The 22737-nt window shown below is 41.1% G+C and overlaps 2 protein-coding genes across 3 annotated transcripts in view; one reads left to right on the top strand and one right to left on the bottom strand.

Moving 5' to 3' along the window:
* Window positions 1–1527: 1527 nt before the first annotated feature.
* On the bottom strand, window positions 1528–12304 carry copb1 (COPI coat complex subunit beta 1). The gene is made up of 22 exons (XM_012850677.3): window positions 12194–12304; window positions 9500–9655; window positions 8964–9193; window positions 8484–8653; window positions 8280–8394; window positions 8081–8173; window positions 7849–7986; window positions 7623–7742; window positions 7393–7500; window positions 7127–7273; window positions 6762–6907; window positions 4977–5073; window positions 4711–4868; window positions 4482–4602; window positions 4170–4397; window positions 3416–3595; window positions 2976–3120; window positions 2748–2867; window positions 2517–2662; window positions 2312–2401; window positions 1954–2109; window positions 1528–1767 (listed from the first exon to the last, which is right to left on the bottom strand). The coding sequence occupies exons 2-22, from the start codon at window positions 9588–9590 to the stop codon at window positions 1708–1710; spliced, it is 2859 nt and encodes a 952-aa protein (XP_012706131.2). The 5' UTR covers window positions 9591–9655; window positions 12194–12304; the 3' UTR covers window positions 1528–1707.
* Window positions 12305–17966: 5662 nt separating this feature from the next.
* Window positions 17967–22737, top strand: part of pde3b (phosphodiesterase 3B) — a 52442-nt gene continuing 47671 nt past the window's right edge. Inside the window, exon 1 of one of the 2 annotated variants that reach the window (XM_036130791.1) lies at window positions 17967–19029. In XM_036130791.1, coding sequence (XP_035986684.1) covers window positions 18142–19029 — 888 coding nt within the window. In that variant the 5' untranslated portion in view covers window positions 17967–18141. The remainder of the gene's footprint in view (window positions 19030–22737) is intronic. The other variant, XM_012850680.3, reaches the window with a different exon arrangement.

Below are 22737 nucleotides of genomic sequence, written 5' to 3'. Positions count from 1 at the left end.
ACTTTATTTGGGGTCGATTTCATTCTTCTAAAGTGACAGAGAGAGATAAAGGACAAGTTTGAGTCTTACTCTTCTAGAAGAGATTCAAGATTACATTTTATTTCCTGGTCACATGTTTGCGTTTTAAGTTTATAGTCAGTTAATGGTATTTCATTCAGCACTAATTATGATTCTAAAAATCTTTAATGTTGTACCACTTGCTGATGTTTGGCACCACATTGTTTAAATGAGCTAGGGATGAAATTATCAGAAAACGTTTTCTACTTCCGCAGTAGTAGAGTGAAGAGAAAAAGCACAATAGATTTACCGTTAGCCAAGATCCCTGTATAGAGAACCCATTTATGAAATGATAAAAAGGTTTAAGAGACATTTGAAACCTTTTTTCCAAATGCTTTGTCAACTGGCAAATAAAACACACATTTTCAGACATTACCACCATCCGGCTAACCAAACAATTGCTTTTAAGTTTCTCTTAATTGACGACAGACGATAACGAAGACATGAATGAGCCTCTTAGGTAAAGCTAAGCTTTGCATCAGTGTGTGAAAAGCACCGTTTTGTGTCATTCGGGGAATCATGTGCAATGTTATGACAAATCATGTGGCAGGTTTAACAATTCCTGTCTGCTTTAATTACTGTAGCGCCACCCAGTGTCAAGAAACTTAGAGGAGGAACAGCCCCTGCACTCATGCTCTGTGTTGATCCTTATGTATGTTAGTGTTGCAAGAGCATGTGAGTTACAAAGGAGGTTTAGTTTAGCAAACCTTAAATAAATATAGCTGCGCTGCTGAAGGTTTTGGCAATAAAAATGCAATTGTTTTGGTCAAGAATGTGCTGTTTAAGGAGTAAATGTAAGAAGGAAGTCGTTTCAAATAGACCAAAGAGTTGTTTGCTCTGCCGTTTTGGTAGTAACACTCACCCAGGATTGACACTAAATAAAAGAGATAAAAAAAACTAAAGCGACTACACTTTGAACACAGTAGCTGGACTGCTGCCAGACGGCCCACTGTTTATTTTCACAGCTGAAGTTTTGACCTCAAAGTAACCTTGCTGCCTTTATCTAACCCCCCCCTGGAGGGACAGATTCTCCAGATAGCGTAACTGCGTGACCCCGCCGACTGGCCGGCTCCCAGAAACGTACCTTTACTCGTGAATTATAAAGCAGGAGGGCAAGTGGAACATTAACACCTGTGTAAGAGCCGTCTCCATTCATTAACATAAAGGACAGTAAAACCTCGCAAATCACTGATCATATTCTGTATAACTGATAGATTATCCTAGTTTGGAAGAAACCACACTCTTGCCTTGGATACGTGTTTGGCCCCTGTGGGGGTACCGACAGGACAAATACCAATTGGTTTCACACTGTGCGGGATATCACGAGAGGAATGCGAGGAATTCTAATTAGTACCTGGAGATATGAAGCTAGACTCAGAGTCCCGTCTCTTAAAGGGCACAACCACCTTTAGGCAACACAGACCACTCTCTGGAATGTGTTACAGACACTTATTCAATCACAGGCAGTTGTAACTTCGACATATGAGTTTATTGAAAATTAACAAGGACAGAAAAAAAAATGTAGTTAGAGAGATGTAAAAAAAAAAAAAAAAATGAGGAGACAAAAGCATAGGAAGTATGGACAGTTCTGGCTTCTTAATCAGAAAGATGCAAAGGTGGTAAGATAGATGACAAACAGAAGCAGTCACTTCAAATATTAGCCTTTTTTTGAGAGAGGTTGATCTTATCACCGAGGCTCAGGGCCATTCCCTGTGGAAAGAAAAGATTTATTACAAGACAGATAAAAAAAAAACAGGAACACAAAAAGCAGTGCTTAAAATAGGCACTTCTTATGTGTGCCCACTGAATTGCTACATCAATATTAATCTCTAAGGTAAATCCTCGACAGGGGCTCGCATTCAGGGCCAAACTCTGAGCACGGCAGCTGTGACCCACCTGGCTTTTGGCCCTAATGCGTATGTGTCCGGTGACTGGCGCCTCGGGCCCCAGGTGAATGGGCTTTTCGATGCTGACATTAGCCAGGGCATCTTCTCCGAAGATGGAGCGAGCGTATAGGTTGGCAGCCATGAAGCCGCAGAAGCCAGAGAGTGCCTGGTGCATTACAAAAAAACAAACAAAAAGAAACATTTTTATAAAGACTGTTCTGTGAATCAGTAAAATAAGCAGCTCAGGGATAACCTATGATTACTAGCAAGTGCAAACACAAACATCCCAAAAAGTTTTATGTTCTTTAAGCTTAACGACGTGCGACAGCGGAGGATAAAAAGTCTCTTATGTGGTTATAGTTACTGACCTTTTCAGGTGTCAAACACTTCATGTTGGTGGACTTGAGGATATGCTGTAGATATTCATTCAGATCGGTGATGTTGGTGTTTACTGTCACCTAATAGCCAAGACAGATTATGAACAGGTTAAATGTAAATAACTTTTCCTTATATTAGAGGGGGAACGGAACGAACTTCCAGAAGCTGGCGACACAGCGGAAAGGCCAGGCCTACCTTGTTTTCCCACTCAAACTCTGCCCACATCTGTCTGAACTCTGCATCTGTGCAGGAGGCTGGCTGGATGTAATCCATGATGTCGATGTGAATGTCGCTCAGGACAACACAGTTTCTGTCGCTGGCAGCTCCAGAAACATCATAGACTGGGGGGAAGGGAATCAAACTAATTAAAAGCCTATACCAGACAAAAAAACAACAACATAACATTTTCAAATATTACTCTCTTACCAATGTTGCCAAATATGATCCCATTTTCAGTCGAAGCCACCTTGACATTAGCCTTTATGTTTGCAAAATCGTGAGGGGCCAGAGTGAGAGGGGAAGGTTTTTCAACCAACTTGAGATCCCCTGAAGAGTTAAAAAAAAAAAAAAAAAAACGAGTTTCAAATACAACCACAGGAACAGAAAACAACAGCAGTTTCTGTACCCAGTCAGGAGGAAATGAATGAGACAAACCTAAAGTGGCCAACTCAAGAGTGCAGTTCTGAAGAGTGTCGCTTGTTTGGTTGACCACCAGCACATCCAGCACAATGTCATACTGGTTAACGTGGACATAGGCTTCAGCATACACTGGGTCTGAGAAGCCAGTCAGCTGGGTCACCTAGTTTTCACAAAAATACATTACATCAGCAGGTTTCATGCAACCACCGAAACCTACTTCAAATCATTCACCGTGAGCAGATTTTGTAACAAAGACTTCATTGTTTATTCTATGGGCTCACTCATTACTATTGAAAAATATAATCTCTAAACAGTTATGGGATTCTTAGTTTTGTGCAAAACAACAGCGCCCCCTGTGGTAAATAATTAGTAAGGGGAGCTTCTGAAACAACTCGACCTGCAAAGCCAAAACGTGTGATCGTCTTTATGCTGCTCTGCAGGGCTCTGTGGCTTACCTTGTTGAGTTTTGATGCAAGCGGGTCGGCCGCCTCCTTCCTCTGAGTGTTGCCCATAGCGGCCAGCAGGCTCAGCTGAAACTGGTCCTCCTTTGAGGCCATCTCACTTTTGGCCGTGAGCTGCATGAAGGAGATCGGGTCGTCTGCTTGCACCGTCACGTTACGTTTCTCGGACTCTTTCTGTGGACCAGGACGAGAAACACATTAGAGATCGGCCCTTTTTTATTTTTATTTTGGACGTTCAAAGCTCTAAAACACATTGTATACTCTCAGAATACACCAACACGTTTTAAGTAATGAGCAAATATGTCTCTAGCAGATACCTGGATGACGACAGCTGAAATATTGCCGTTGCCACTTCTTACTTCCTATAAATTCATACTAAAACATACAAAAATCCTATGGAGGATGTGCTTTGTTGAAAAAAAAAATCTGTTTTGTCATATCACAAAGAAGTGAACGATTATGGTTTACAATCAAAACCTGTGAGAAAATGATTGCAGTTTCTCACATTTTGTGACCGGAGCTGCTGAAGGGGATTCATGAGAGTGCAGGGCTGTATAAAGTGACACTACCTTTTTATCCCTTCTGAATAATGTAATAAAATAGGAAATCAGTTTTAAAAGCTGAATAAAAGGTTTTATTTAAAGTGCATTACAAATCAAGTTGACTTGGCATAAAGATGGACAAGAACAGGGAAATTAGATTTCCTCCTCAGCCTATGAGTTCAGCCCGGTGACTGAACCGTCATTACCTTCTGTGACAGCTTCTCCTCCTCCAGCCTGACGGTGAGCATATGCGACAGGGATCTGCGGCACTCCTTGTTGAAAATGTCATTCATGAGTGGCGAGCACTCTGACAGGACCTTCAGGCACAACGAGATGCGGTCCACATCATCGTCTGTAATGGGCTTCTTGGGCAGGGAGGACTTGCCCAGGTGCAGCACTGTGACCATGATCAGCATGGCTTCAGCAACAAACGACTGAGGATTCCCAGAGAAGTTCACGGGTTAGACTAAAACCGACCGAAGGGGTACAGGAGGGACCTTTTAGGCGGAGTGACTTACATTTTGTTTCTTTTTGTCTTGAACAATTGAAACGTAGCGCAAGGCCAGTTTGGTTAGCGTTGTGGCCAAGGAAGCTGCCACAAAGAAGTCTCCATCCATCAGGAATCCTCGGAGCGGTGGTCTAAAAAAAAAAAGAAAGAAAAAGAAAAGGAATGCTTTACTGACACACATAGGAAATTTTGAAGAAAGAAAAACACAACACAGTTCACTTATAAAATGCAATTTCTACCTGTCCTCATCTTTCTTTGAAGGCCTGGAGGAGCTCAGGGCGCTCTGCGTCACGTAGGTCCCCATCTCTGTCACCAGCTTCTGAGCTGGAGCTGCACTTACTTCATCCTCTTTCAGCTCGCCTGTCTCTTTTTTGATCTCATTCTCCACTATTGGGATCTGTCCGAACAAGTGACATGTCAGACATTTAGGACCATTTCGATACAGCTAACAAAAATTGCCATATACTGTCAGTAACAACTCAAAGATATCAATAAATAAACATACTTCTCCCAGAGACCTGCGTACTTCAGTCATCACATTCTGGATGTCCTCCTTAGTGCTACAGTATTCTCCTAATATCCAAAGTGCTCCCCTGTAAATCCTGGAATAAAGGTCACAAACATGTACAGATGATGAAAACTATCGGGCTAAAAAAAGAAAAGAAAAAGGTCTGGTGATGAAACAGTTGCTCAACAAAACAAGCGTGAACTAAATTTCATCTGGAAGCAGTTTCTGAGCTGCGGTCCTTGAGAACGGCTACGGTCATTAGCAGTTCAGGTCCACATGGCGAGCAAAGATCGGACTTCTCTATGGCGAGCAGAATAATACCGGTCCATCTCAAAGAGATTACCATGAAAGCCATTTATCTCAGGAACTTAATTCAAAAGAAAACACTAATTCTAGCAACACATTACAACACCATTTTTCTGAATTTCTTTAATAAAGTCTGTTAAAAAGTAAGTTATTCTGCTGTGCTGAATATATACTTGGGACTTGATCTGTATGAAGGCATCAAAGCATTGTATTATAATAATAATAATAGTGGCTGGATGATAATTCAACAACAATATATATCGATCAATAGACGTATATCGATGATAGAATAAAAAGGGGTCAATAAAAAGTTCAATAGCATAAAAGTTGTCCTAGCCATGTAGAATAATATTACAGTCATTACATCCTCCCGACCAATCACAAACCCAGGAACCAAACTCCATCACCAAGCCCCGCCCCCTTTGAAGAGTTCAGAGAGCACATGTTCTTTTTTTCCTTTTAAAAAACTTGCAGTTTTGGTAAAAAGTTGGTGGAATTCATTGTTTGTGTGTTATGTGTCTAGTAATGGGTCGCTAAGCAACAGCACTTAAAATATATGTTGATAATTATCGATCAATATGATTTCTATTTTATTGATAAGTTTTTTTATAATCCACTTTACATGTAGTTTACATAGCTTGAATTGCTGCAATTAAGAAGGTAAAAAAAAGACAAAACTAAAGTAGAATTAAAATAATAAAATCAGAAGTGATTAAAATAAAGTTAGGTTAAAGTCTTGGGAAGTTCATCCTTTATCGATATCTCTCTGGGATTTCATAAATGCAGTGTTTTGTTTTCAGGATAGGATTTTTTCTGTGCTTCTCTACTCTCCCACCAGACTTGGAGACCATGATATTTCGAATGAAATTCACAATTCACGTTGATGTGAAAAGACGAAACTGGACCACTGAATAAAAAGTCACATTTTTTACCTCTTTTACCCAGTTAAGATGATCTTGACATAGTCACCAGTTCAGAGTCCACTCCTTGTGAATCTCCCCCTACCCACTGAACAGCCATGGATTCCCAACATCTGAATGCTCTGGTTATCCCTGACGCATGTGGGTCTTTTTTCCATTTTCAACTCTTCATGAATAAGCTCAGATGAAGCACTCTAAACAGCCAGCTTTTTAGAGCTTACCCTCCTACTGGAGGGTGTCAATGATTATCTGCTGGACAACTGTCACGCCAGCAGTCTTCTTGATTTTCTAAGCTATGCCAACATTACTGTATGAAAAATCTTTTTTTTTTATTGATCTTTAAATATTCTGATTGCTGAGACCCAAAATATAGGGATTTCAGCAGCTCTAAGACAAAACTATGAATAAACAGATATAAAAGCCTTGAAATAAATCACACCGTGCAACGATTTTCAACAAAACCAGCTATCTGCCCTGCCTTTTCTAACAATCAATGATAAAAACAACAATAAAGGCTCCACACGGCATATAAATAAATGTGTTTCTGAAGCCTTACTTGACAGTTTTGATGGAATGAAACACTTCCAGCATCTTCTCGATGATCAAAGGCCTCAAGTTGTCAAACCTCTGGATGGCCTCCCTCACAAACTCCAGCACATCGGCAGCCGCTGCCTCATTAGTGTCACTTAGGAACTCCATCAGCTGGGGATTCAAACATCCGACACAAATCAGTCAGTCTATAAATGAAATCTAGACAATTTAGAGAAGATTCTTTCGCGTGCCAAATAAGAACAAAATAAGTGCATACAAGGAGAAAGGAAAACAGTGAAAAGTGAAAATCAAAGTTTTAAAAACAGAAAAAGTGCAGAAATAAAGAGCAGGTGCAGTTTTGCTTTTAAGGGCCCGAGATGAGACACTCACCACGGGTATGACGTTAGCTGCCATGTCAGGGAAGCGCACGCTGCATGAGTGGAGAGTGCGAACCAGGAGCTGTCTGTACTTATCGGTGTCTTCATGCTCCGTTACGTTGTTTGTTTTAATCACCTCCTTCTTCAGAACAATCACCAACTAGGAAGCAGACGGATGTCACAATACTTACAAAGCAGTCCAGCTTCTGTCTTTCAGTGAGAAGACTCAAAATAAAAAAAATAAAATTAAATTATTTAATAACATCATTTAAAACAGACCTCCTCCACATTACGAGATGAGACAAGGTCCAGGGCCAGCTGTAAGGTCTTCTTTCTGACTTCCAGGTCAGGAGTGCTCAGGACACGCAGGATGTCCATCACAAGGTCCTGGATAAAAAAAAAAAAAAAAAAAAAGAAGAATTACAAAGCCAAATCAAAATAAATTCTTAGCAATGTCTTGAATTTTAAGAAACATTTCAAAATAAAAGAAAGCCAATAAATGAACTTGCCTGAAGTACGCGCTCGTGAGTTGGATGATCCTTCAGTTCAATCAGCCGATCGAGGACAATCAGCTTTACATTGTTGTCGCTCTCCTTAATGATCAAATCAATGTAGCACTGTGCAGCGGCCTGGAGCCCAGCAAAACACAAACGATGTCACACTCAAAACAAGTTCCAGTGTGATTCAGCAGTGTGTGAAATGTGAATTCCTAAAGTTAAAAACATGAAGATGTACCTTAATGGCTGTGGGAGCACTGGAGAGTGTTACAAGAGTCCCAGCAGCTTCATATTTAACAGCCGGGCTAGAGGACTGCAGCAAGTTGTAGATGCAACGGATGAAACGGGCGCGCTCCGATGGGTTAGCGTGGCAAACCTGACACACACACAACAGCGCATGCTCAAATTGTTGCTTTAAAATCACGTGCTGGTTCATCGCAGGAGCTGAATTAAATAAGTCAGCCTCTTACCTTGTAAATCAGCTCCACAATGACCAGCTGCAGGATGTCACCGAAAGTGTGAACCTGATCAATACATGTGCTGAGGTAATCCAGAGCTCGATCCTGCGGGGCAGAGAGTATAAGTGAGGGAGGATGTAGCTTAGGTCTGCAGAAACACAGGACCCTGCTAAAAAAAAAAAAAAGGACTATGTGCCACTGTGCTACAAACCTGATCTGCATGAATCAGCATCATGAAGGCGTTTCTCTTACAGCTGGCATCTTTTTCATTGACGAGAAAATCATGGATCAACTCCGGAGCGTCTGGGATGAGATGTTCAAAGTTCCTAAAAGATATAAAGTAGTTCATTACCCACAAATAAACAATAAACTGCATAATACATGCAAGGGCAACAAGACATTCTGCTATTGGTACCTGTAGATGGTATAGATGGCCAGGACAGCATTTCGGCGCACGTAGCTGTGACGGTGCTCCAGGCACGCCCGGATAGCCGGCATCAGAGGCTCAAGTAGCTCAGATTCCTTCAGCTTGCACAGGAAGCGCAGAGTGGAGCCACGGATGAACTCGTTGGGATGCTGCAGGTCCTGAGATTAACAGAAGGATTTGATGACGATGATTACTGCTGAATTTTGGGATAAACAATATTTCTTTGCCTAGACAGCAGCTGGGGCCAAATCTTTAACATACTTGTTTTGTGTTTGTTAAAATAAAAGCAGACAAGGGTAATTACATGCATTCAGTAAAACTGCCAAAACTATGCGAGTCCAGATGGCGTCATCTTGATATGGCTCTCAATCTTGTGTTGTTTTCTGCCTGTTATTACATTATACGCATTCCAACATAAAAGGAGTGGGTAGCTCAATGAAAAATGAGTATTACGGTCAGTTATCTCACCTTCCTGTAGGCATCACAGACCAGGATCATCTCCTGAAGCAACTTGCCATCTGGAGTCGTTTTGGGAACGATTTCCCAGAAAACCAGCAGCAGCTTTTTTATGGTGTGGTCCTGGAGTGGCAGCACGAAGCGAATGATGGTCATCAGAAGCCCTGGCAACTTCTCGCCATTCAGGATCATGATGATGACCTTCTTCAGGGCTTCGGTTTTCGCTTTGATCTCTCCCTTTTCTAAAGACATAGGCAGACTTTATCATTCAACTGCACATTTATAATGTGCATCTTAGCAAAATTTCATTACAAGACTCAAGGTAAAAAAAAACAACAACAACTCAGAAGACAAATGAGAATGATGAGTATTTGTTAGGAATGTAGCGGTAACAGCAGGAAAAAAAAGACATTTGATATGTGCAGAAAAGTTATGTGTAAGACAATATGAATAGTGCTAGGACTTAAAAAGTCTGTCTTTTTTACCACAGGAAAATTAGGACTATGTTCAACGGGACAGGTTAGGAAGGCCATAATAAAAAGGTTTACCTAGATCTGTTTTCAAGCTGACTTCAGAAGGGGGCTCTGAGTCAGAGGCAACATTGATCAAAGTGTAACAAACATTTTCTGCAGCCGTCATTTCGCTGCTAGGTTTGTTGTTGTTTTTTTAGAAGAATCCCAGTAGAAGGAGCTGTCTGTTGACACCTATATGAAACAGAAAAATCAGAAAGATCAGTAAACGGCAGGAAAAAAAAACACAAAAAAAAAAAACACTCAAGCAGGGTCATGAGTGCCGTAATAATCTGGTTATTAGTCACACTAATGGAACAAAGAAACAAAACAAATACAAAATAATAAAACTTAATAAAGGACCGTGTCGTTGTACTCAGAAGCTACTGGGAAATGGAAGGTTTTGGAAAACCAATCATGTCCAAGAACTGTTAATTAAATTGCCATTGTTAAAGATCACCAAGTTAATTTTCCACAACCCCATTCTTGGAATTATAAACACTTCTTGTGAGAGATTACAGATCACACAACTAACATTTCAAAGAATCATGTATAGTTAAACAACATTTTTCCCCAGTCTGTTTTTCCCCTTTATCAGTGAATGTTAAAATTCAGAAAAATATATAAACATTTGCAGTGTAATGGGCTTTTAAATATGGAACAAAAGTGGCCCTACCAAAATTCCCAGGATGGTTGTGGGATTATATTTTATGTTTAACTAAATTTAAAAGGAAACTAGATTTGCTTTTAAGAAGAGCTAAGAGGGGGAAAAAAGCACTTTGTGTTCTTTACTTAAAACAAGGAGAGTTCACTTTATCTGAGGTTGCTCGTGTGTTCCCAAACTTTCCAGTCTGACACGTCAAAGTGACCTTGGCCCAGATCCTCTACCAAGCTTTGCCCCAGAATCTACTATTAACCTGTAAGCTTCTTAAAATAAAACCATCTGTTCAAAAATGTCATCTAAAATACAGGTTAGAAGCGCACGCTTTTCTTTTTTTTTTTTTTTTTTGCAGCGCTCAGGTTAGTGCAGCTTCACAGGAAGCTTCTGTTATGAAAATGGATTTTTAATCAAGATCAGTGAACGCTGTCCAAAAATAAATAGGACAACTTCTATAGGCAACACAACAGATACAAGATGTTGACAAGCTGCCTGTTCTTAAGAGAGATACTAACACTAATAATAATCATAATAATGAACAGAGCCAATGTTGTGTGCATTTCAGCTCCTAGCTTAATTATTCCCAACCTTGGACATCAGCATCTAAAAGGAGTTTTAAAGGTTAACTTACTTAAGTCTGATCATGAAATATGAGAAAAGCTTAATATTCAGACAAAGTCAATGGAAAAACTGGGAAGAAGACATATCCCTTGGCTGATATATTGAAGTTTGAAAATAACAGTTTATCATTTTTAATGTTTTGTACAGTCTGTTGCTGTTTAAGCACAATCGCACATGCCTGTTTTGTACACTTTCGGTTCACCCTACTCAGCTGCACACTTCGCTTAATCTGAGAATAATTTTTAATAAATGTACAGTATATTTTTTTTTTTCCTTCTGCTGTGAGCTTTCTTCACTTACTTGCTGTCGAGTGCTGATACACCTGAATTCCTCCACTGTGGGACAGTAAAGGATTATTCTGCTCTATATTGTTGCTCAATATTAGACCTTTTATTTATTTTTTTGGTGGTTGTAATTACAAAAGCAAAACGTAAAAGCGCAGCTGGCATTTGTATGAACTTTAAGTTGATATTTTTAATTGGCAGAATAAAAACATAGCTATTCAACTCCACAATCAAACAGTATAACATATTTTATAACATAAGTATTTCATTAAAAAAAAAAAAACTAAAAACTACTGCTAAGGTTTCGATAAGAACAAAAAGACTATTGAATCATGAGAATTGTTTTTTTTTTTTTTGTACAGGACAAGTAAAACTAACATAAATGTGCCCCTTCCCCTTTAAATAATGTTTACAAAAGGACTGGTTGTGCCTTTGATGACTACCGGGGGGACTGAGATGCCACATAGACAAAACATTTGTGCAAACTTTGTAGTCAGTTAACCATTGATTTAGGATGTTTCTACATGTTACATATCTAAGGCTGATAATAAACATCATTTTGATGGAATATCCCAGTTAATCTTAGAGTACATCTTCCATTTTTATTCGCTGTCCTTTTTTGTAAATCTGCACCCATGTGTTTTCCCCCCCTGATCGGTTTGAACGACGGCTAGCGATACAAAATCCAGCACAATCACATTCATATTTTGGTCTTTGACTTTTGACAACCGAGCAATTTTGCCGTTGCTCCTGGAACAATATAAGGCGGTGCAAACCAGTTCAGCAGCTGTTAGCAAAAGCAGCTAAAGTCATACAAGTCCGACCAGCTGTCGTTTGCGACAAATAAGGGTCGTTTACGTCAAAACCAGCAGCCGAGTGTGGGGGGGAATGCTAACGCAGAAGCTTAAACTATTTAATTAGTTAGCTAAACAGCTTGTCAGACTATGTAAGGACTCTAAATACACGACTCGGTAGCCCCTGGAAGCTAACAGCAGCTTAGCTTTCGTCTAGGATTGTAATGAAATGGAGGACGGGTAATGTTAGCATGCCGTCTTATGTGTTAGCAGCGTGCAGAAACAAAAACTATCAACAGTTTCGGTGAAAATGAAGCCGTGTAGCACCTATGCGATTCTTAAAGGTGGCCACCAATGTCAAGCTGCAGCAATTTACCTGTGTAAAAGCCCGAAGAGCCCCAGGTAGTGAGCTGTCTCCGTCGGGTCTCTCCGCTTCTTCCCTCTGACGTGGAAGAAGGCAACTTCCTGAGCCACATCACTGCTACGGTGCCCCGGAAGGCTCAAACGCGCGAAAACGAAATCGAACTATATTCAAGCATGGTGCATTTTAGAAACTAACTTAAAGATGCACCATAATATACGCATGTGTGTTCTACTTTTCTAAGAATGGACATCACCCCCTTTCAGAGGGAAAGGATAGACCTATTCAGCGGAACTATACTCAACTGACTCAAGTCACTGCAAAAGTGATATGAAGACACTTTAGATGGGAAAAAAAAAACGTTCTAATTTATATTTTAGTTATGTTTAGTTTGGTTAGATTAATTTTCTTCAGATACAGTTCAAAATATCAATGTCAGATTTTAATTCAAACCCAACTACACAGTTTAATTGCATCTAATGTAGTAATATTCTCATCAGTTATTCCTTATTCTCTAGTTTAGTCCTGTTCATACTATTCGTATTGTCATATTATATATATTGTCTTCCAAATTTACCCACCTCACGTACAAAACACCGTATATAATATTTAGTTATTCCAGCAATCTCTGCACTCATCACATATATACTGCTCAAAAATAAAGGGAGCACTTAAACAACACAATTTAACTCCAAGTGTTCCCTTTATTTCTTTGAGCAGTACATATTTGTATGTGTATGTGCAACTGTACATCACTTCCACTTTCAACATGTACATAATAATAGTAATAATATTTACTCCTTCATCCTTCGCACTGTCCTCATTGCACTATTCCAGTATTGTCTCAATATGGCCGTTTTGTTTATATGATGAATTATATCAAATTCATCATATGTGTACACATGCCTGGCAAATAAAGCTGATTTTGGTTCTGATTCAGTAGATCATTGCAAAAAGTTGTCCATCTAAGGAAATTATACTGGAATTCTTCCATCCTGAGCAGGCACAGGAAAGCAGTGGGGAGGAAGGAGTCTATGTTTACAGGAAGAACCCTGGCTCAGTCTAACTCAACCAGCGGGGGGGTTGAGAGGATGGAAAAGACACAAACATTAAAAAAATGAGTAACAAAGAAATAAAATGAAGAAAAGAGGCAACAATAGTGCAAATAATGTATAAAAGGAGAGTGAAAACAGCAGAGAGTAAAGGTCAATCTGTCCATCAGCAATTTAAGCATAACGAAGTGATTGTTGGGACAGGAATTTCCTTATTGTGGACAATAAAAGTATTTCTATTTTATTCTATTGCTCAGGACGCAGCTCTTTCAATAACTATCAAAAATAAAGGTTTCCAAATAAAATGAAGGCTGTTCAGTGTTTGCAACACACCGAACAATAAATAAATAAACATCCCATTGTATTTAATACGATTTTTGGATGTTACAAAAATTGCCTTTTTTTAAAAAAAACAAACAAAAAATAATAATTTATCAACTGAGTAAGATTACTCATGCTGTTTTTGTCAATCCTTTTCTCTATTTCCAACATATTATTTATTGCAACTAATCTCACTGGACATACAACACCGAAAACAGAAATGGGACTAAAAGGACCAGCGGAATAGTTTTTTTTAAGTTCAACACAAGGTATGCAGAAACATAAACTGATTTGAATTTCCAAGATCACAATTATTATGTTTTCATTCCAAACATTTCAACACAACAGGTTAGAGTAGTGTTTAGCATCCTCTAGTGGAAACTAACCTTACTGTCACAGCAGAGGCCAAGAGACTGAAACCACGGTTAAAAATTCTCAATGAAGCACCTCAAAATGTTTGGCAATTTTTATTTTTATTTTTTTTATTCTCAGAATCAACAATAAAACTCTGCTATAACAAATGGCAACAGCCAAAACAAATTGGCAGTTTATGGAGAATAAGTGAAGGGGGAAAACAAAGCATACAAACACCGACAGTTTCTTATTTGCTTCAGAGCATCTGCCAATCAAGCAATCGATCAATCAACTGTATAGTTATATAGCCCTTTATGCAAATAAAGGCAACCATGCTTTACAGAAAAAGTAATACAAACATGCAGAGATAATCAAAACACAGAAACATAATAGCATGCAATAAGGATGGAAAATAAGGAAAACAATGTTGTGGTGCTACCTCCTGTTAAAGTCCAGCCTGAACAAATGAGATTTGATTTAAAAAAGACTTGGTAGAGCGTAGATCCAGAGGGAGGCGGCCATTGAGAAAGCCTGATCAACATCGGTATTTGGACCTGGTCCTTGGTCGATCCAATAAAAACTGATTAGATTAGTTATGGCCCCTTCCAGTTTAGGAGTAAACTTACATTTATTAACTCTTGGCTAACAAAAGGAACTTGAATTATTTCAAATACATCAACAAGCCAACATTGGGTTAAAATGTGAAAGTAATGTATCCTGTTTATGCTTTTGGAAAACAGGTATTTGCATAACCGCAGTGAATGTTGTCACTGTGACTTGTGTGGGTTTGTTACAGATCCACTGCTTCATTCAATGCACAAGTGGAGGCCCCCGGCTTTACTTTGCTATTTCGCCGGCCTTCTGGCAGACATTGGTCGTAGGAGCAGGTGCAACTAGTGACATTAGAGCTGGCTCTTTTTAAACAGTGACCAGCACCCACAACGTGCGGGCTAAATTAATTGCACTGGTCATTTTATAAATTACAGATGTGCTTGTATCTTTGGAGACACACGTGGAAGTTCAAACTTTGGCAAGTCTATGGTCCACAATGGTATCGCTACAGTTTGTCACTTTGTTGTTGTGAGCTGATATTTTAGCATAGACAGGCATTGTCAAATAGTTTGTTTTTTATTAAATAAATTGTGTCTTCAGTCGAAAGTGTTGACGGCAGATTTCTTTTTCAAACTCTTGAGACATACCAGAATTGCTACTGATTAATTTCCTCTGGTGGCTTTGTTCAAAGCTTAGAGTACTAACTCTAAATTAAAGTTGTGTTTTAACTACTTTAAACGTGACATGTTGGATTTGTCAGGGTTAGAGTTGGAGTTTTGTGAAACCGTGCCTCTGACTTTAGTGATTGAGAGTCTTGTATCCCGAACAAGCACACCATGCACACATTTACAGTGTAAACACAGATGAAGAGTGTGAAAAGATCAGAAGTTGAAGCAACGATTTAGACGAGCTCGATCAAACTCACGGGCCCCCAAAATAAGCCATATAGCTCATCTGGAAAACATTAGGTGCCTGCTCTACATGCCTGCGAGATGGCGCTAGGAATACTCAAAGAATACACAAAAACATACCTCAGTCACTGTGACTGTAATATTTTTGACAAAAACTGCATTTTAGTTTATAAAAGGATATAGCATAATACTTTAGTCACTCTTCTTTACAATACTACTACTAAGAACAATAATAATGATAATATATAGTATTGTTGTTGTTTTTATTGTTATTAATATTATTATAGGTATTAAACAACATTATTATAAAATGTTATCACGCAATTACTGTATTCTAATAATTATATTATTTACCAGCACAACTATAATTTCCTTGTGTTGAGACAGTTTTATGCGTGCAGTTTTTGTACAACAAAATAGCTTTTTATTTGCCCTCACGTTCGTTTTTTTGCCTGATGTTTTTGACAATTAAGATGTAAAGTTTCATTGTATATGTCATGAAACGTTTTTATGACTTTTAAAGTAAACTCACGTCACAGATATCCGGCTCACTGACTAAACGTTCTTCATTTTTCATTAAAGAGTTTTTTTTTTTTTTTTTTTTTTTCCGTACCCCTGAGTAAGTTTTCAGACACTGACTTCTGATCCAAACCAAGGTTTTGCAGAGTCCGCCGGGTTTTCCTCCAGCCTTCAGAGCTCGCTGATGACATTGTGTGTTATTAGGCCGTGGGCCAGAATCTGTACGGTGACTTTTCGTATGAACTGTCAGGGGGCAACTTTCTTGCACCGGGATAAGTTGCTACACATAGCAGTGATCTCAAAACACCAATGTTCCCACGTTTTCACTTGCACATTAAGAAGTTATAGCCGATAAAAAATCTAAACTGTGGCGCTCCAGTCCAATAAGTCACGTGATTCGATTTTTGCTGCTCAGCCAATCCGATCGCTGTATTGTCAGCTGAGCGAGTTTACCACGTCATCATGGCTGCGCCCGTAAGATGGTTGTTTCTGTTGTGTCTGTTTCCAGACGAAGAAAGCCCAATAATAGCATTTTGTGGCGCCACCTGGCAGAGATCTTGATGGCAAGAAAAAAATAAATAGCCCAGACCATCCATCCATTCATCCATCCATCCATCCATTTTCTAACACGCTTATCCCTGCGTTCGCGAGGTGCCGGTCCCTATCTCCAGCTGTCAATGGGCGAGAGGCGTTGTATAAACTGGACAGGTCACCAGTCCATCGCAGGGCAGAAATAGTCCAGACTTTTGCCCAATTTACTGTGATATCACCAAGACCTGCTGCGCTAGGATAGCACAGGTGTCGTTGTGCCAAACGACTTATCCCCGCCAGAATTTGTATTCCCTGCGCCAAGAGCGCATTCAGCTGGAAGAATGAATCTAGTCAACTCCGCCTCATTTCCAACCTATTAGGCGTGGAAATGAGGATGTTTTACTTTTCTTAACGAAATATAGCAATGGTGTCGTTACATTATCGTTCATCCATCCATCCAGTATAATACGTTATGAGAAAGAAAACGGTCATTTCCAGATGTGTCACGAAAATATTAGCTTTATGTTATTAGATTGTCGAATGTCTGTCTGCTGAAACCAAAATCCACCTTCCTAAGTCCATCACAGCTGTCTGCTGGTTCTCTTTTTTTCTTTTTTGGTAGCTAAACCCGCATGAATAGATTATATAAAGCGGATTTCACGTGTGATCAAATGAACACTGAATAAAGGCACAGCCAAAATTATCAGATTTAATAAGATTTTAATTCAACCAAGAACCTTATCGAGATATTAACCGTATTAAGAAAACGAGATATGTCTCTTTTAAAAATAGAACAACGTATTAGGAGTTTAAAAAAAATAAATTTCATTTTACTAGAATGTGATGTTTAAAATATTTAGACTTCACAAAGCTGGAGGTTAAAACTTTTATTGATTTCAAAAATACAATACAAAATTCTACAAATTCCGAAGGGGATAACTCGTTTGGCACAACGAGTTTATACAACGCGTCTCACCCATTGACAGCTGGAGCTCGGCACCAGCACCTCGCAAACCCAGCGGGGATAAGCGTGTTAGAAAATGGATGGATGGATGGATGGATGGACAGATGGTCTGGGCTATTTATTTTTTTCTTGCCATCAAGATCTCTGCCAGCTGGCGCCAGAAAATGCTATTATTGGGCTTTCTTCATCTGGAAACAAATGCATACAAACATCTTACGAGCGCAGCCATGATGAACTGATGAACGCGCACAGCTGACAATACAGCGATCTGATTGGCTGAGCAGCAAAAATCGAATCACGTGACCTCTTGGACCGGAGCGCCACAGTTTAGATTTTTTATCGGCTATAACTTATTAATGTGCAAGCGAAAACGTGGGAACATTGGTGTTTTGAGATCACTGCTATGTGTAGCAACTTATCCTGGTGGAAGAAAGTTGCCCCCTGACAGTTCATACGAAACTTCTTAAGGAAGCGTCCTACAGATTCTGGCCCACGGCCTATATCTCGGGATCACATCAGACTCCACGGAAGCCCGGCCACGAGGGTTCCCGGTTGTGGCCTGTAGGCGGCGACGGAGAGCCCCGTTTCTGTAAAAACAACATCTCACCTTCTTTCTTTAGTCCAAGTGCAGGAGCACGTTTGAGTGACCATGGAGCGCGTTTGCTGTCATGTAGTTCAGCGTTAATAAGCCGTGAATAGTTGCACACGAGGGGGGGGGGGGAGACCTTTGAGAAGACGCGAGCAGCGGGACTCGAAGCCATGGCCGCGCGGGAGGAAGGAGACGCTTTGCACGGCAAACTGAGGCACCACGACGGGGCTGGAAGTGTAAACAGCTCGGAAGGCTTCAGGAACGGCTATGTGAAGAGCTGCGTCACCCCCCTCAAACAGGACCATCAGAGGGGTTTTTTGTTCAGCGTGTGCCGGCTTGGTGACGAAGACGTCCTCAACACCAAACTGCTAAAGGTGTCTGCCCTGTACGTGGGCGCCTTCGTCGTCTTCGCCGTCTCCGTTCTCGTCTCCAGGAGCTTGCAGGGCGACTCGCCGTGGGACCTGCGGACTTTCCTGCTGGGCTTCTCGCAGTGCATCAGCCCCCTGTTCAGCATAGGATGCGCCTTCTTCTTCCTCACCTTCTACCTGAGGAGGAAGAAGAAGCAGAGCAGCAGACCGTGGCTCCTGTCGCTGCCCGCGTCGTGCTACCTCGGGGACTTTTTGGTCCTGCGCTTCTTGCAATGGGGAGAGGAGCAGCACCAGATGCAAATGGTGGGCAGGTTGCTCTTCGTGCTGGGCTGCGTGGGTCTGCTCACGCTGATCCCCACGCTCAAACTCAAGCACAGCGTCCTGGTGCTGGTGTTCGCCAGCGCCGTGTGGCTGCTGTCGCTCACGAGTCTGAGCGCCCTGCCCGCGCTGCTCAGACCGCTGCTGGCCTGCTGCGCGGGGGTCTCCGGCTCCCTGGCCGGGATCTGCTTCGACCGCGTTTACCAGACGAGGGAGGTGCCGTGCGGGGCGTCCGGCGCCGAGGAGAAGGTGCCGGTGATCAGGCCGAGGAGACGGTCCAGCTGCGTGTCGCTGGGGGAGACGTCGACCAGCTATTACGGCAGCTGCAAAATGCCCCGCAGACCGTCGCTGCCTTGCATATCCAGGGAGCAGGTAGGTCGGAGAGCAGCCCCCCCATGCAAGGACCACGGTGTTTTGTTGTTGTTATTGTTGTTGTTGTTGCAAAAAAATAATAATAATAAAAAAAATAGGCGCACAGATGATCCACGACTGATCCCCGCGCACACGAGTGGAAAGGCGGTTCAAACTCAACATGTTTAAAGTTGTTTTGCTTAAAACTCCTCAGCCTGTCCCTGTAACTAAACATCCCGACGCACGACTCCAGCCGTGGGTTGTAGCAACTATCATTTAGCTGGCAGACTCGTTCGCATCCGTCTCAGATAAAGAGGTCCAGAAAATGTTAACTCCGTCTGCAGGTGTGGGCCAATATTGAGATTATTCACTCTGTGATCACATTAAGTAAAAAAACAAACAAACAAAAAAAAAAAAAACATGGTTTCACTCTGTTAATGCATTTCAAATATGTAAGTAAGTGTGTAACTTGGTTTCATTGCTGTGTGCTGCTAAAAAAAAGAAAAGTTAGTGTCTGAACTATTACAGTTTTATAATGCCGTCATTAACGATTTATTTCGCTTGTTTTTAAAGTAAATATGAGTAAACATATACTATTTAAAAAAAAAAAACTGCTAAATTTAGTAGGATCTTCCAAGTGCATGAAATTAAACCTTTATTTTTATTTTTATTTTTAGAGTGACACAACAACAGCTGCTCGTTGACATGTTGTGTGTCATCACAGAATCACTGGGAGCCATATTGATACGGCAGAAGAGGACTCAGAATGCATTTGTTGTTAGCCACTCTGTTCCACGTATGAGCAATTGTCAGGCAGTATTGGAAACTTTGCATTGCGGTAAGATATTCGGCCCCTGGGATGGAGTCCCGCTGCAAGCAGACCCCCTGCACCTGACCTAACTTAAGTCGAGGCGCCCAAGACGCTTAAGATTTACTGGGAGTTTGTTGGAAACACACACAAGAGAGACAGGACTTGAGGACAGTGTGGGTTTTATCGACTCTGATGTCGTCCTAGTCAACATTTATTAATATTATCGCCTTTGCATCATTTTCTCACACGGGCTGGAGGCCTAAACCACAAATAAAGCTAGCTGGTTAATCAGTATAAGCTGGTTAATCAGTGCTGACATGACAAGTAGCTTGCCGAATGTAGCGCTGAATGACGAGTGTTGGGGTCATGCTGCTTCCAAATGTCACTCAGTGCTTTATGTCCTCGTTTAAAGCGCCTCGTTTCAGCCGCTTGACTGGCAGTGTGCAGCACTGAGGCGCGCTATGCTCCGCTTTCCCTAGCATCTCATCACGAGCACTTAAAACCAGAAACAAAGGCTATGTTGGAAAGTTAAGCTTCCTTTTTTTTTTTTTCTTCTGAAACTGAAACATTATAAAACCTCGGTCTATACCTGGAAACCTACTTTTTTGTGTCTTTGTTTGCCTGAGTGAAAAAAACGCAGTCCCTCTTTTAGTTTGTTAATACCTAGAATTAATTATCTGCCTCCATAAGGTCTACTTTCATACAGTGGGTTTCCCTCTTTTAACTTTTCCTATGTTTTATTTTTAAATTTTTTTTAAAGCTGGTACCAATAAAAAGGAAAGTGAAAATCTAAAGCTTGTCAAGCAGAGTAGCTACACAAGCAGCAGCGATGTGGGCCGCAGCTCCACATGACCTAGACGGCACATGGCGATGGCGAGCAGTTTCAGCAGTCCGTAAAAAGTCCTGCTGGCCAACGTAAACTGGCACAATCTGGGTGTTTACGTTCACGAGATAACGGCGACTCGTTCCTTGAAGTTGTCGAGAGTTTCATGCCGCCGGCAACCCGTCTGGGCTAAAAAGCTCTCTTGCACACAGCTGTCGCCTTCATCCATACGACATGACTGTCAACAATGTATCTTAAGAAACAAAAGCGGGCTGTTCTGAAGTACATGCCAGGCCATCGGGTCACGCGCATTGTTTCTGTGTCCTTCGAGCTTTGGGAGAAATGATAAGGGAACTAAAAATGCATGTCCAGATTGTCTCGGTCGTGCCATTTCCCGGAGCAGCCTTTTTTCCTTTTTTTTAGCTCCATTTACCACATTGTGTTTTTGTTCTATTTGCAGAACAGCCCGACGGTGCTGGATTAGTCCTCAAAATGCTATAGAAAAGGCTTTATCCAATCAGATGCAAAAGTCTTACATCCCAAAGTGCACTTTATGCACAGCAATAAAGTTCAGAGGCGTGGACTGAACAAACACAGAGGAGGCCACTGTTGTGTTTTATAATTAGCTTTTTTTTGTAGTGCCGGTGCTAAATTAGCCTTTGATTCACCGGGTACGTATTCACCGAGTCCTTCACGGTTCCCTCCTCAGCAGAGAGCTGAAATCGCACATCGTATTCGACAAGACGGGGTTTTTAACCGGCAATCAAAACCATCTAAACTTGTGGGCAGTCGTTATCAATCGGGCTTTGGCGTTTTTCCCGACTTTTCTGTCATTCGTTTCAACTTGTTGTTCGAAACCAAAAGCAGATAATGTAAGGACTTCATAATAAATGTGCTTTAGTGAATATCCTTCTGTGGTTTCCTGTTAGATTTAAGTCTTATTTTGTGCAAAAGAAGAAAAAAAAAAAGTCCTGGTCCGACATAATGCTGCCGTATAGTTTTAGTTGTTTTGAGTTTTTTGTTCCACCCATCTTTATATTTATAGTATTCCATCAGGGAAGGATTGCAAACTTTGCACAAGAAAGTATCTTTATTAGAGTAGCAACTCTTTGTCATATTGTATGGGTCAATAGTGAAATCGCAGGGGCTGAAAAAAAAAAAAAAAAAAAGGGACAGTCTTTGCGTCAGAGGCGGGCAAAAAGCAAGTACAAAGAATCATTTTTGAAAGGATTGGCTCCGGGTTCACTGGTAATGGCGTACATGTTCTTCATCTTCACACACGTTCTGCACACAGAGCAGCCCGTGCCCCCTCTGCCCCCCTCGTGTTTGACAGGGTCACTGGTTTCTGTCTCTCATCCAGAAATACAGGAAGATTGTTCCTCCATTAACAGCGACACGTGGTTCCCCATGAGTTCAACAGTGTGCTCGGCGTGAGCCGTTAGCATCAAGTTCGTGCAACATGTTTAGATTTAGCATGTAAGTATGGCGCAGAAGCTGGGAATATAGCTAAAAGTTCACATTTGAAGGCAGTCATCGTTTTCAGATCCAGGATTTCTGCTAAACGGGGTTGATCTGGGGTGTCGTCATGATGTTGATAGAATTTAAAGATAATCCGGGGACATATGCCGTGTCTACACTTGGGTTTTCAGTGAGTTGTCTGCACAGTTTTAGCACTCACAGCCTGTTACATGATTGATAATGTCCCCCTGTCTCAGTTCCAGCGCTGGTAGATGAAACAGCCACTCCTGCTCTTTGCACGTTGACACGACGGTGAACTTCCTAACCTCTGTGGACAGCCCACGGCCCCTCAGAGGACCCCTGCGGCAGAAGCATAAAGCAGCGCATTTCCACAAAAGGAAGCCATTGACAATCTCCAGCCCGTAGATTGGCTTTTTTATAAAGAGCGATAACCTGTACCTCTTGTCTACAGTTGAAACAAACTTCAGACAAGGCGCAGAGTTCTCCAGAGCCTCCGGATGATGGTCCCCAGACACTTGTTGCAGATGAGTCCTAGTGTTGTAATAAACAATAGAGGACATGCGTAATGGTGGTATGTGGAGGTGGACATTCTCCTGGTGGGGGAACCTCACCGACG

This window comes from Fundulus heteroclitus, unplaced genomic scaffold, assembly GCF_011125445.2.
Source record: "Fundulus heteroclitus isolate FHET01 unplaced genomic scaffold, MU-UCD_Fhet_4.1 scaffold_38, whole genome shotgun sequence".
NCBI lineage: Eukaryota > Metazoa > Chordata > Actinopteri > Cyprinodontiformes > Fundulidae > Fundulus > Fundulus heteroclitus.
This window is presented reverse-complemented; position numbering and strand designations above follow the sequence as displayed.